This window comes from Schistocerca nitens, chromosome 10 (assembly GCF_023898315.1).
Source record: "Schistocerca nitens isolate TAMUIC-IGC-003100 chromosome 10, iqSchNite1.1, whole genome shotgun sequence".
NCBI classification, from domain to species: domain Eukaryota; kingdom Metazoa; phylum Arthropoda; class Insecta; order Orthoptera; family Acrididae; genus Schistocerca; species Schistocerca nitens.
The window spans coordinates 73888382-73901007 of record NC_064623.1 but is presented as its reverse complement, the minus strand read 5'-3'; the positions used below and the strand labels follow the sequence as shown (position 1 = coordinate 73901007).

Here is a 12626-nt window from a genome sequence, read left to right as displayed (position 1 = left end):
CAAGACTGTTGTCACCTGCAAAAAGATCTAACCTGCTTGTTGTACATTAGAGGATAGATCATTTACATGAGAAACGGTAGTGAACCTTAGATGGAGCCTTGGGGAATCCCATAAGTGATTACTCTCCAGTCAGAATTATGTCTCTGGATTCTGTAGATTGAATTACTACTAAGTACAACTTCCTGCATTCTTTTGGTTAGATATGACATGATCCATTGGTTAGCTATACCATCAATCACATAATATTTCAATTTCTCTAGGAGTATACTATGATTCACACAATAAAATGCCTTGGATAGGTCAAAGAAAATACCTACCGGTGCTATTTTGTTATTTAATGCTTGTGTGTGTGTGAGCATTTAAATGGCATTCTCAGCAGAGCAACCCTTCTGAAACCCAAACTGTGATTTCCTGTGGCTACTATTGTTGCCAAGGTGTGATACTATCCTAGAATACATCACCTTCTCAAAAATTTTGGAAAATTATGTCATCAGTGAAACAGGTCGATAGTTACTGACGTCTCTCTTCTCACCTTTCTTAAAGAGGAGTTTAACACTGGCGTAGTTTAATCTCTCTGGAAAAATGCCTTGAGTTACTGATGCATTACATATTTCGGACAATATTGGACTTATTATATGGAACAAATCTTTAGTACTCTATTGGAAACACCATCATAACCAGAATAGCTTTTATTCTTGAGAGGATGTATGAGTCTCTTAATTTCAGAAGAAGACGCTGATGATGGATTCGTATAACGTCATTTTATGAGAGTTACTTCTTCAACATATTGCTATGATCTTTCTCTCGAACTGTTGGTGTCTATGCCTTCTACTATGTTTAAGAAGTGATTATTAAGTACATTTGCTACCTGCGACTTGCCACTTATAACCCTTTCATTCAATTCAACAGTAATGTTATCCTGTTCTGTGGTTGGTTGTCCTATCTCTTGCTTCACTATATTCCATACTGTCTTAACTTTGTTGTCAGACGTACTGATTTCTGACAATATGTGCAGGTTTCTTAATTTTTTGATAACCTTTCCTAGTAATTTTGAGTAGTTTTTGTAGCGCGCATCTACTGCAGGGTCTCTACTTGTTCTTGCCATTTCCCTTTTCCGTTCAAAAGATAATTTACTCCCCTTAGTGATCCATGGTTTTTTACTTGACTATTTAGTGTCCCTTCTGATTATCTTCTGCGGAGAGGTATTTTCAAATACTGATATGAATTTATCATGGAATAGATTAAATTTTATATTAACATTTTGTTCTTTACAAATTTCATCCCAGTTTGTATGTTGTGTGGCAATTCCAGAAAAAATTGTTCGTTGCGATTTCTTAGCAAATTTGTTTTTATAACATACTTTATTCGTACAGTTTTAATGTAACAAAAATACTCGCTAATTAAAGTAGAGCATTTTTTGACAAGGGTACATTTCAGTCGAAGCCTTCCACACCACTGCTAATATCACTCTTCCTCTCCTCTGAACTAGTAGCGTTCGTACCATGGGAATTCGGGATGTTTATCAATCCTGGAACAGAGATATGACAGTTTGTGAAACGCCAGTAACTACTAAAGCGTATGGTACATTCATACTTGACAAATAATATGGGAAATTTTATAAATAATAGACAAGAAATTCTTGGATATTTATTTTATTATTATTATTACTATTATTTTTTCAGTAAACACAGCAGTAATCTGGATTTCGTAGGTTATCACAAATCGGACACTTCCTAAGCGTCTAGGAATGCTTGATGTATCGGCGGACAGTTCGTGCAGATCTCAGTAAACTTGGCTTTTTGTACTTATCAGATGGATATGTAGTCACGTCCAATCGTTTTCAAACGGTTAGAGAGGTCATTTGGCACTGCTCCCAACGGGATCACTTTCGCTAGTTTATGGCAGAGTCGCTCAGTTCGATTTTCAGGTCGTCTTATCTGGCAAATTTTTCACTTGTTTATCGTCCATACTCCTAGTACTTGGGTTGACAATGTCAGTAATCCAGACTTCCTTTTTCTCTACAAATTATTGTGATGGCTGACGAACTGTGTTAAAGCATTAGATCTGTCTGAAGTTGTGGTCTCCCACAGTAGACTGGAATGTTCGCTTTGTAATGGTTCTTTATTTACGTGAACATTACGGCACTCCAACCCCAGTTCTCGATACCGGTAATATCGAACTACTTTTCTGCGAAGTAACAGACATATTTTTGTGACAATATTCACATTTGGTTTTATTAATGTATAGGTACTCCGATGTATCGATATATTACAGACATGGTTCTTGTGTGTATTCATTTCTGGGAGACTGTCATAATCTTTGACGTACTTATAATCGTTTTGGCGTGAATGCGCACAGAGCAGTCTTTGTTTGACTTTGCAGAAGTTATATTGTTATTTCGCTTTGTAAAAGAACAGTCAAGTCTTGTGTTTGGTTAAAGTGGAAATTAAATATGTGGAATATTGATATCAAACTGTTTTCTTGATGATGTGGCAATTAAGAAGAAGTATATGTGAATTTACAAGAAATTTATTAAAAATGTGGATCGTGAACACCAAGTCAAAAATTATTTCTACCATGCCATTGTTCCGATCTGGTATTGTTTGATCATTAAGAATTTCCTGAAAAACGCATTTGTTAGGTCTTCAAATATTGCTAAAATACAGATACGGACCTTCTAGCAGCCAAAGTGGAATCACCCTAGAATCAGCAAGATGAGCCATAACGACATCGACGAAATCTACGTGGGAATCCATTCAAGATAAGTGCCAAATTAATGACTTATTTACAGCGACTTCATTATTTCTGCTCTGACGATACCATCCACAGTGAATAACTTAGTTGTTGCCCGATTAAGCGAACATATGCTGCGAGAGCAACATTATTAATCTGATTTCTAATCTACTATTTAGTGGTGGTATTGTTAGAGTTTCCAACATCTTTTTCTGACTTGTGGTCCCACCAGTTACTTGCCACCGGCAGACTGTAATTTTGACACAAGCTCCAGTGGATCACTTCAGTCAGCTACAGCACTGTGCCTCTACCTGTAACCAGCCTAAGCGATGTTATTTGCAACGGCTCAACATGTGGCCGATTGTTTTCTCAGCTTCTCTGCAGATACTGCACTTCGGATCTCCTCCTGATAGATGTATTATAACTGAGTCAGTTCTGATGTCCCTCTGTTACTGCTACTATTTTTATTGTGTTCCTGTTACTATTAATATTACTATTAACATTATTGATTACGCACTCAATTCCTTATTAATGGACATGTCTGAGATTTCGCTGAACTATCTGAATCAGTAACTAGTCAGTACTGTAATGGTCGTTCTTGAGAAATAGGTTTGAAAGATGTAACAATGATGTTTGGAAAGAGAAGTTGAGCGAAAAAATAACGTATTGCCAAGATGAAATAAATACGAGTATTATAATATAGTTACCCAGGGAGGAGGTTTCCGGTCCCCAGTCTGCCTTTCCGTCCCTTGTCTAACGCTTCCAGGGCTTCCATGTCTTCTGCGGAGAGCTCGAAATCAAACACCTGCAAGTTCGTAAGTTATTTATTATATCAGTTGTAATATATGTTTCACAGGGTAAGCATATCGTTTCGCAAGACAGATGATAATGCAGATACAATGCAGCAAAAAAGGCAATATTTGTCAGCGCATATATTTTATGATCGAACGGCTAACAGATACACTACTCGCCATTAAAATTGATACACCAAGAAGAAATGTAGATGATAAACGGGTATTCATTGGACAAATATATTACACTAGAACTGACATGTGATTACATAATCACGCAGTTTGGGTGCATACATCCTGAGAAATCAGTACCCAGAACAACCACCTCTGGCCGTAATAACGGCCTTGATACGCCTAGGCATTGAGTCAAACAGAGCTTGGATGGCGTGTACAGGTACAGCTGCCCATGCAACTTCATCAAGAGTAGAGACTGGCGCATTGTGACGAGCCAGTTGCTCGGCCACCATTGACCAGACGTTTTCAGTTGGTGAGACATTTGGAGAATGTGCTGACCAGGGCAGGTGTCGAACATTTTCTGTATCCAGAAAGGCCCGTACAGGACCTGCAACATGCGGTCGTGCATTATACTGCTGAAATGTAGGGTTTCGCAGGGATCGAATGGAGGGTAGAGCCACGGGTCTTAACACATCTGAAATGTAACTACTGTTCAAATTGCCGTTAATGCGAACAAGAGGTGACCGAGACGTGTAACCAATGGCACCCCATATCATCACGCCGGGTGATACGCCAGTATGGCGATGACGAATACACGCTTCCAATGTGCGTTCACCACGATGTCGCCAAACACGGATGCGACCATCAAGTAAACAGAACATGGATTCATCCGAAAAAAAAATGACGTTTTGCCATTCGTGCACCTAGGTTCGTCGTTAAGTACACCATCAAATGCGCTCCTGTCTGTGATGCAGCGTCAAGGGTAACCGCAGCCATGGTCTCCGAGCTGATAGTCCATGCTGCTGCAAACGTCGTCGAACTGTTCGTGCAGATGGTTGTTGTCTTGCAGACGTCCCCATCTGTTGACTCAGGGATCGAGACGTGGCTGCACGATCCGTTACAGCCATGTGGATAAGATGCCTGTCATCTCGACTGCTAGTGATACGAGGCCGTTGGAATCCAGCACGGCGTTCCGAATTACCCTCCTGAACCCATCGATTCGATATTCTGCTAACAGTCATTGGAACTCGACCAACGCGATAGGCTACAATACGACTTTTATCAAAGTCGTGATGGTACCCATTTCTCCTCCTTACACGAGGCATCACAACAACGTTTCACCAGGCAACGCCGGTCAACTGCCGTTTGTGTATGAGAAATCGGTTGGAAACTTTCCTCATGTCAGCACGTTGTAGGTGTCGCCACCGGCGCCAACCTTGTGTGAATGCTCTGAAAAGCTAATCATTTGCATATCACAGCATCTTCTTCCTATCGGTTAAATTTCGCGTCTGTAGCACGTCATCATCGTGGTTTAGCAATTTTAAGTGTAGCAATTTTAATGGCCAGTAGTGTATATCTAGGTAACTGAAAATGGCCTTGTGCGATAATACGAAAATTGAAAAGAAAGTAATAGTTGCAGGGGTCATTCAAAAAATGCATAGCAACTGTGGAACCTGCATGAAAAAAAATCGTTGGAGATGATGAACATTGCACGCGGCATGTGTGTGTGTGTGTGTGTGTGTGTGTGTGTGTGTGTGTGTGTGCGCGCGCGCGCGCTCGCTTGCTTGTGGCACTAGAATACTGATGAGGACTGTACGCTACAACGTTCAGGTAGTAAATCATACTTGTAGTATGGCTGTTGTGTTGCCCATATGGGTGAAACAGAATGTACAGCTTAGTCCACAGAATTCGCTCAACCCACAGCGCTGGTACTGACCAGTCTGTGTCCACTACTTAATGACCTTTGTCCTGTGTTACAGGATTAACCTCCTGTTACGTCCAGTTACTATGTCTTATTGCCTTACCCGCTCTGTAATGTCGTGATCCAGTTATTTCCACCAGTAACACTAACGTTATGACATTATCCTACCATGATGCCGTAATTTCTGTCCTCTACTGACATCCTACTGGGTTACATCGCGTGTTACATCTCCATCGCCCGTAACAATAGTCACACTATTAGAATGAGATTTTCACTGCAGCGGAGTGTGCGCTGATATGAAACTTCCTGGCAGATTAAAACTGTGTGCCGGACCGAGACTCGAATTCGGGATCCGGGCAAGTGCTCTACCAGTCGTGCTTGGGTAGCTCAGGAGTTCGAGTCTCGGTCCAAGACACAGTTTTAATCTGACAGTCAGTCTATTATATTACCGCATGCCTCTTTTAATCATTGGAATTGCTTGTTGCCCTCAATTATCCCAATGTTACCACACGGTACCGTCATGTTCTTTCCTTTATCGAAATATTACTGTTACTCGCCGTATTACAACCCCATAATGGAAAGTAATAGTCATATTGGTACACTACGGCACTCCTCCTTTAATAAGAGGATCTGTTTGTTAGAGCTGGTTTCCTAATATTAACACATTGCTCCATAATGATCCTCTCCATATTCCTCTCATTAGTTCACGTTATTGTTTCAGCCCATTACCTTCTCATCACCCAAACTTACCCTCATCCTACTGTGTTATCTACGGTACCCCGTACTTCTGCATTAAGTAATACAAATAATATGTAATTATTTTCAAGTGATTTGATGTAGAACAACAACAGCAATACTGGTTTTGATGCTACCTTTTCTAGACGCACCAAGCATCCAGGAGATAAGCTCCATTTAGAGCAAATTGAATTTGTTACTTCCCCTTATAACTGCCATAGAAAAGTCACTTATGGGCTATAACAATCAACAGTCATCCTTATCAACCCCTAGAACACCTAAGAACATTCACTATGATTCATTATTGCATATTGTCTTTTTTATCAGTCACAAGTATTTGTAGTGCAATTTCGTCATTTAGCTATTGTCCTAACTTCATTTTTTCGGCCTACAAACGGTAACCATCAAGATTTAATGTCGTTTTGTATGCATGCTTAAATTGATTTTTAAAAATATTCATGCACTGGCACCTGAGTCGAGTCTCTCAGACTCATTTCACGTCTTCTTATTCCTTTGCACACTTCTGCAATGTAATTCTCCATTGCTGAATGGTATATGGTAGCAACGAATCATATTTACTGTTGTAACTCTTCAGGCTTTCCCGGCGAGATCTTGACATGTGGAATAATCGGGTCTACAACCGGATGCTTGTGTCGCTCTGGCACAATATTTCGGCCACGTAACTCGTTGCCTTCTTCAGGTGCTACCTGAGACGAAATATTGTGCCAGAGCGACACAAGCATCCGGCAGTAGACCCGATTATTCCACATGTCATATTTACTACTATTTTTACAACATACCTAACAGAAAATTGAGAGATCAAGTAATTCTTGAAATATGGGTAGAATCTGAGGGTCTCAGCGATTTTATTGATAGAGATTCGGACTACATACTAAATGATGAAGATAAAGACCGGGAACATTGTAATGTAAGTATTGTCAGTGAAGAAAGTGATGTACATGAATTAGCAAATATTTCAAACGTAGATGAGTATGACTTACCAAATATTTCAAACCTAGAAGATGAAGATAATACCAATAGTACTGAAAATATTGAAAGTATCGAATAAAACTGCACGTAAGGAAACAATGCTAAGGAAACGTAATATAATAAAATGTGAAGTTGATAAAGCCAAACTCCCCCTTTTGAAAACTATTGTAATTCCGACAGGCGGATTTGAACTATACTTTTTTTCAGATATTACAGAAGAAATTGTACAGTTTACTAGTGACAGATCTGAAAGGATATCTAAGGAAAAGAATCTCGAGAAGAGTTGGAGAAAATATGGTAGTATAGAAATAAGAACACTGAGTAGTCTTTTGACAGCAGCTGGTCATCTAAAAAGCAATTTGTCAAATATAGGAGTACTGTGGAGCAAAAAGTACGGTCCACCAATATTTAGAACCACAATGGGTCGTCAGAGTTTCGAAGACTTGTTATTGTTTCTGTGGGTCGATGATAAAGCTACAAGAAATGTTGGAAGAGTGAAAGATAAATTGTCTACATTCAGAGATATTTAGGAGGACATAAATCATAATATTAGACAATGTTATCTACCAAACGGAACTGGCTATCGATGAACAATTTGCTCCATGTATGAGTTGAAATCCTGATAAGTATAGAATGAAAATATTCTATATCAGTGGCTCTAAAAATTTCTATACGCGGAAACGGTTACCATATCTCTGAAAAGATGAAAATGATAGAGATGAAAATGTTAATTTCGATGTTTTCAGTCATCTTCCAACAGACTATTGCGGCAGTTGCCGAAATATCACAATGGATAATTTCTTCACATCCACTGATATGGCAGATTTCCTGCTACAAGATAAGTTGACGCTTGTAGGAACAGTTCGACAAAATAAAATTTTCTTCCCTAGAGAATTTTTGCCAAAAGGAGAGCGTTCGTACTCTACTGTTATACATTCCAAAAAAGTGTAAAAATGTAGTACGTTTCTCCACAATGCATCGTAAATTAAATGTATTTAGTGAAGATGCTTTTAAAGCTGACGTAATAAAATACTATAATGAGACGTAAGGCGGGGTAGAATCATTAGATCAGATGGTGCTTACTTATTCCTGCAAAAGGAAAGTAAGATGGCACCTGGCACTATTCACGAACTCAGTTGATGTGTGTGGATTTTCAGCAAATGTGCTATTTTTTAAATAAAAACCAGACATATCACGTCAAAAATGTGAAAACCAGGGATCAGACACTTCTTGCCGAATTCGCTAAAGATTTGGCTCCACCCCATATCAAAAGAAAACCGAAATTAGTACTTCATGAACCTGTTATTCATTGCGAGGAAAGTGCAGTAGTGAAAGAAAAAGCTCCAGCGATGAAGAAGCGTTGTTATATGTGTGACTCTAAAGACGAAAGGATGCAGAAAATTGTTTGTAGCAATTGCAGGAGAAACGTCTTTGGTGAGCATTGAACCTAAACAGTGAAGTGCAACAACTCCTTTGTTTTAAAACAAGACACAGAAACAGAAATTTTACAGCACTTAAGTCTATCAATGTAATATAAAAATTTATAACAGATGAAAGATAACATTACGAAAAAACACGAGATTCATCTCAAGTGCCTACAGTGATAAAACACTAAGCCTAGGCCTAGGGGGTGTAGTCTGGACAATATGTTAGTAGTGCACACTCACCTTGAAGTTCTCTTTAACGCGAGCGGGGTTGGAGCTCTTTGGAATGACGACGACCTGCAGCTGCATGAGGAAGCGCAACAGCACGTGGGCGGTGGTCTTGCCGTGTTTCTGCGCGATGCGCTTCACAACTGGATCTCCCAGCAGGTCGTATCTCGGCAGACTGGAATTGCAAGCGTGCACTGATAAGCAAAATGTTGTGACCGCTGTCCACCGGGACAACGATTGCCGACTGGTGAAAATGCAGTCACGTGACGTGTCAATAAATACATGTAAGCAGAGGATACGCGAGTGGGTAATCATTCTAGCGGTGGTAAGCGACACAAATGGGGAAATCTGTTGACAGAAGAGACTTTGACGCAAGGTGGATTGTTGTGAATTGGCTTTGGGGACGAGCATCTCGGAAACGTGGAAGTAGTCGTAATTTCGTGTGCTGCTCTTGTGAGCATGAGTCGCATCCCGGCACGCGACCAGGTTACCAATAACGTGTCGGTATGACCTGCGTGGCGCAATCAGGATGTTAACGACACCGTGAGTCTGTAATTACCCTAGTGGCCTTTACAACGAAGATGAGAGGGAATAGAATGTCCTGGGCTACGTAAGGTGGTGTAGGCAGCGTAGGAACAACTGACAAGTTCTTGTACCAAGGGGGGTAAGACGGGATTTAGACTGCGCTGGTCTGCCGAAGTAGTAAGGTACAACTTCTCCCTTAAACCAGTTTATTTGACTGTTAACATAAAAGGTACGACCCTTTACCCTTTCTTCTGCATACAGTTTCCTACAAGTCCCTACGGGCTGAGCCAGAAACGTCATCACAGTGTGCTTATCACTATCGACAGAGACAAGTGTCTTTGCTACGAGGCGTGTTTTTTAAGTAAGTACCGTTTTGAAATTTAAAAAAAAAGACGTGCTAAGGTATCTTAATTTTATTTTTACTTGAAAGCCTGTACCATAATCTATGCACCGACGCTATTATAGTCTGATTCTTCCTTGTTTACGCTGTGTACTGAGTGTTTCAGATGCCTCCGATAATCGTGAGTCCCGCCGACTGTGAAGTACGGGTTGTTATAAGATTTCTTAGTGCTAAAGGCCTAAAAACGATCGATATTCATCGTGAGATCTGTGCAGTTTAAACATTATGAGCGATGGAATGGCAAGAAACTGGGTAAGAGCATTCAAATATGACCGCACGAATGTGCATGATGAACAATGGAATGGGCGTCCTTCGGTCGTTAATGAAAGTTTGGAGCACGAAGTGGACAATACGGTGAGAGAAAACAGACGCCTTAAGATTTTCTCCTTGCGGGATGACTTTTCTAACGTTTCAAATGCTTCAAATGCCTCTGAGCACTATGGGACTTAACTTCTAACGTCATCAGTCGCCTAGAACTTAGAACTACTTAAAACCTAACTAACCTAAGGACATCACATACATCCATGCCCGAGGCAGGATTCGAACCTGCGACCGTAGCGGTTGCGCGGTTCCAGACTGTAGCGCCTAGAACCGCTCGGCCACCATGGCCGGCCTATACCACATCTACTTGAGAGAGATATTCAATATCAATGAGATTATTCGGACGAAAAGATAAAGTTACTACTTATCTAACAGCGGCAGTTGCGTCCATCACCTTCTCGTGGTTGAAGTCTTTATCGTTCCATCAGTAGCGGCTGCTACCCTCTAGAAGCTGCTCAGTGTTACACTCACTTGTGCTCTCTTCAACTTCTGCGCCGGCTCTCATTTTCGCTGCTCCTGTATGTTCTTTATATACGCGCTTTGAAGGCCTGCCCTGTTCGGACGCAGTATCTTGCATCCGCTGTCCCCCAGTTTTCTTTTCTGTCTTCCAGAATATATCACCGTTCTGTGCCTACATTGGTTTCCACTCTCGTGTAAAGATCCGGTGGTGGAATATTCCTATTCGCCGTATAAGGTACGGGAGCTTCACTGCTCGTAGCCTCCCTAGTAATAACCCGTTCGTGCTATTTAGATACGTGTAAAACAAGCTTTTGGCCGGTTCGGTTCTTAGAGAATTAGGGATAATGGAGTTAATGGTTTCTACCGCACTCTGAGTTCAAATATAACTTATTTGTTTGGAACTGTTTTATCCACATTGCATTATTCCTTTAACAAAGAAGTTCGCCAAACAGCGGTGCAAATTGAGTAGTTATTTTATTTTATTTTCGCTACTAAATTCGCGAACTCATTATGCCATCTTCAGGCCCCATATGCGCCTCTCCAAAATAATCGGTATTTGGCATATTGGCATATTGCATATCGTGAATTCTCAAGTGCTTCCTTTGAAGATTTGACTACGCAATTGCAGTCAATTCTTTGAAGGATGCACTTGAGAATTCACGACATACAGAGACATATGGCCCCAATACGCCGATTACTTTTGTGAAGTGGTATGGGGCCTGAAGATGGCGTAATGAAATGCTGAAACTGGTAACGAAAATAAAATAAAACATCTTCTCAATTTGCATGCCTGTTCGGCGAATTTTTTTGTTAAATATTTGACCAGCCGCTGTCCCAATTCCACAATAGATCAACAGAGAGTTACGTCATTCCTTCTACTCTTCCAGCTGCATTGGACAAAAAATACTTTTGTTATTTCTTTAGGTCTGAAGATTTTCATTGACTTACGAGATATAGTGTAAATTATTCATTTAGTAGTGCACAGAGTGCTGAAGAGTTGATTGAGAGCTGAGATGAAGCAGACCACGAATTTTTATACTAGCAGCAGAGAATATTATTCATACGGATATGAGAATTTTTATGGGAAGTTGTCTTCAAGTTGAGTCCACAGAGGGCTGTACTAAAGTTTCAGCTTGAGCGTTGATGATTGGTGCTTCACTACGAAGAATGAGAAATTTTTATTACCAATCACAGCCTGGTAGATATTTTTAGCTTGCAATGAGTTTTCAGTGTAGTAATTACTTCGCTGCTACTGTCGAAACGATACTTCAGTAGCCTATAATAGAAATGAGTGAAATGAACAGGGCAGCATGTCGCAAGTTTGTGAATGTGGGATTGAAAATCGGTGCAAGATGTACGGGTCATAGTGTGTCAGAGATCAGACGTGAATTCAGGTTTCCAAGGTCAGCTGGGTCTTGGATGAACACAAGTGTTCGATGAATGGACAAATGGTTCAAATGGCTCTGAGCACTATGGGACTTAACTTTTGAGGTCATCAGTCCCCTAGAACTTAGAACTACTCAAACCTAACTAACCTAAGGACATCACACACAACCATGCCCGAGGCAGGATTCGAACCTGCGACCGTAGCGGTTGCGCGGTTGCAGACTGTAGCGCCTAGAACCGCCTTGCGACTCCGGACATGAATGCCTGTTCAGCGTATTTTTTTGTTAAATATTTGACCAGCCGCTGTACCAATTCCACAATAGGTCAACAGAGAGTTACGTCGTTCCTTCTACTCTTCCAGCTGAATGGTCATCGCGTTCCATAAAAACACGGGAGAACTGCCGGATATCAGTAACGTGTGCCTGCCTGTGGCCGGACGTTACTGATATCCGGCAGTTCTCCCGTGTTTTTATGGAACAATCAGTACGGCGGGAAAGCTTTAAACATCACAATGGACATCTCGTCGCCTCTGCGTAATCACAAGTGACAATTGACGGTCTACCGCGAGTCGTATTGAAAAGGTCCTGTAGCCACCTTTCATTAGTCCGGTAGCCCATTCTCACTACCATTTCTCTTTCTTTTCCTTGTTTCTCTTTTCTCTTTACTCTCATAGTGGTGTGATTGAATGAATGTGGTTGTGTGTCACATTGCTAGACGGTGGCGTAGTCTGCTGCAGAAAGTCTGCGATAGTCGTACAG

At 40.8% G+C, this 12626-nt stretch overlaps 1 protein-coding gene across 1 annotated transcript in view; it reads right to left on the bottom strand.

The window, feature by feature from the left end:
- Positions 1–1330: 1330 nt before the first annotated feature.
- The window catches only part of LOC126210623 (1,5-anhydro-D-fructose reductase-like), a 45074-nt gene continuing 33778 nt past the window's right edge, over positions 1331–12626 (bottom strand). Inside the window, exons 5-7 of the mRNA XM_049939915.1 lie at positions 8793–8952; positions 3441–3538; positions 1331–1528 (exon numbers count right to left, since the gene is read on the bottom strand). Coding sequence (XP_049795872.1) covers positions 1486–1528; positions 3441–3538; positions 8793–8952 — 301 coding nt within the window. The 3' untranslated portion in view covers positions 1331–1485. The remainder of the gene's footprint in view (positions 1529–3440; positions 3539–8792; positions 8953–12626) is intronic.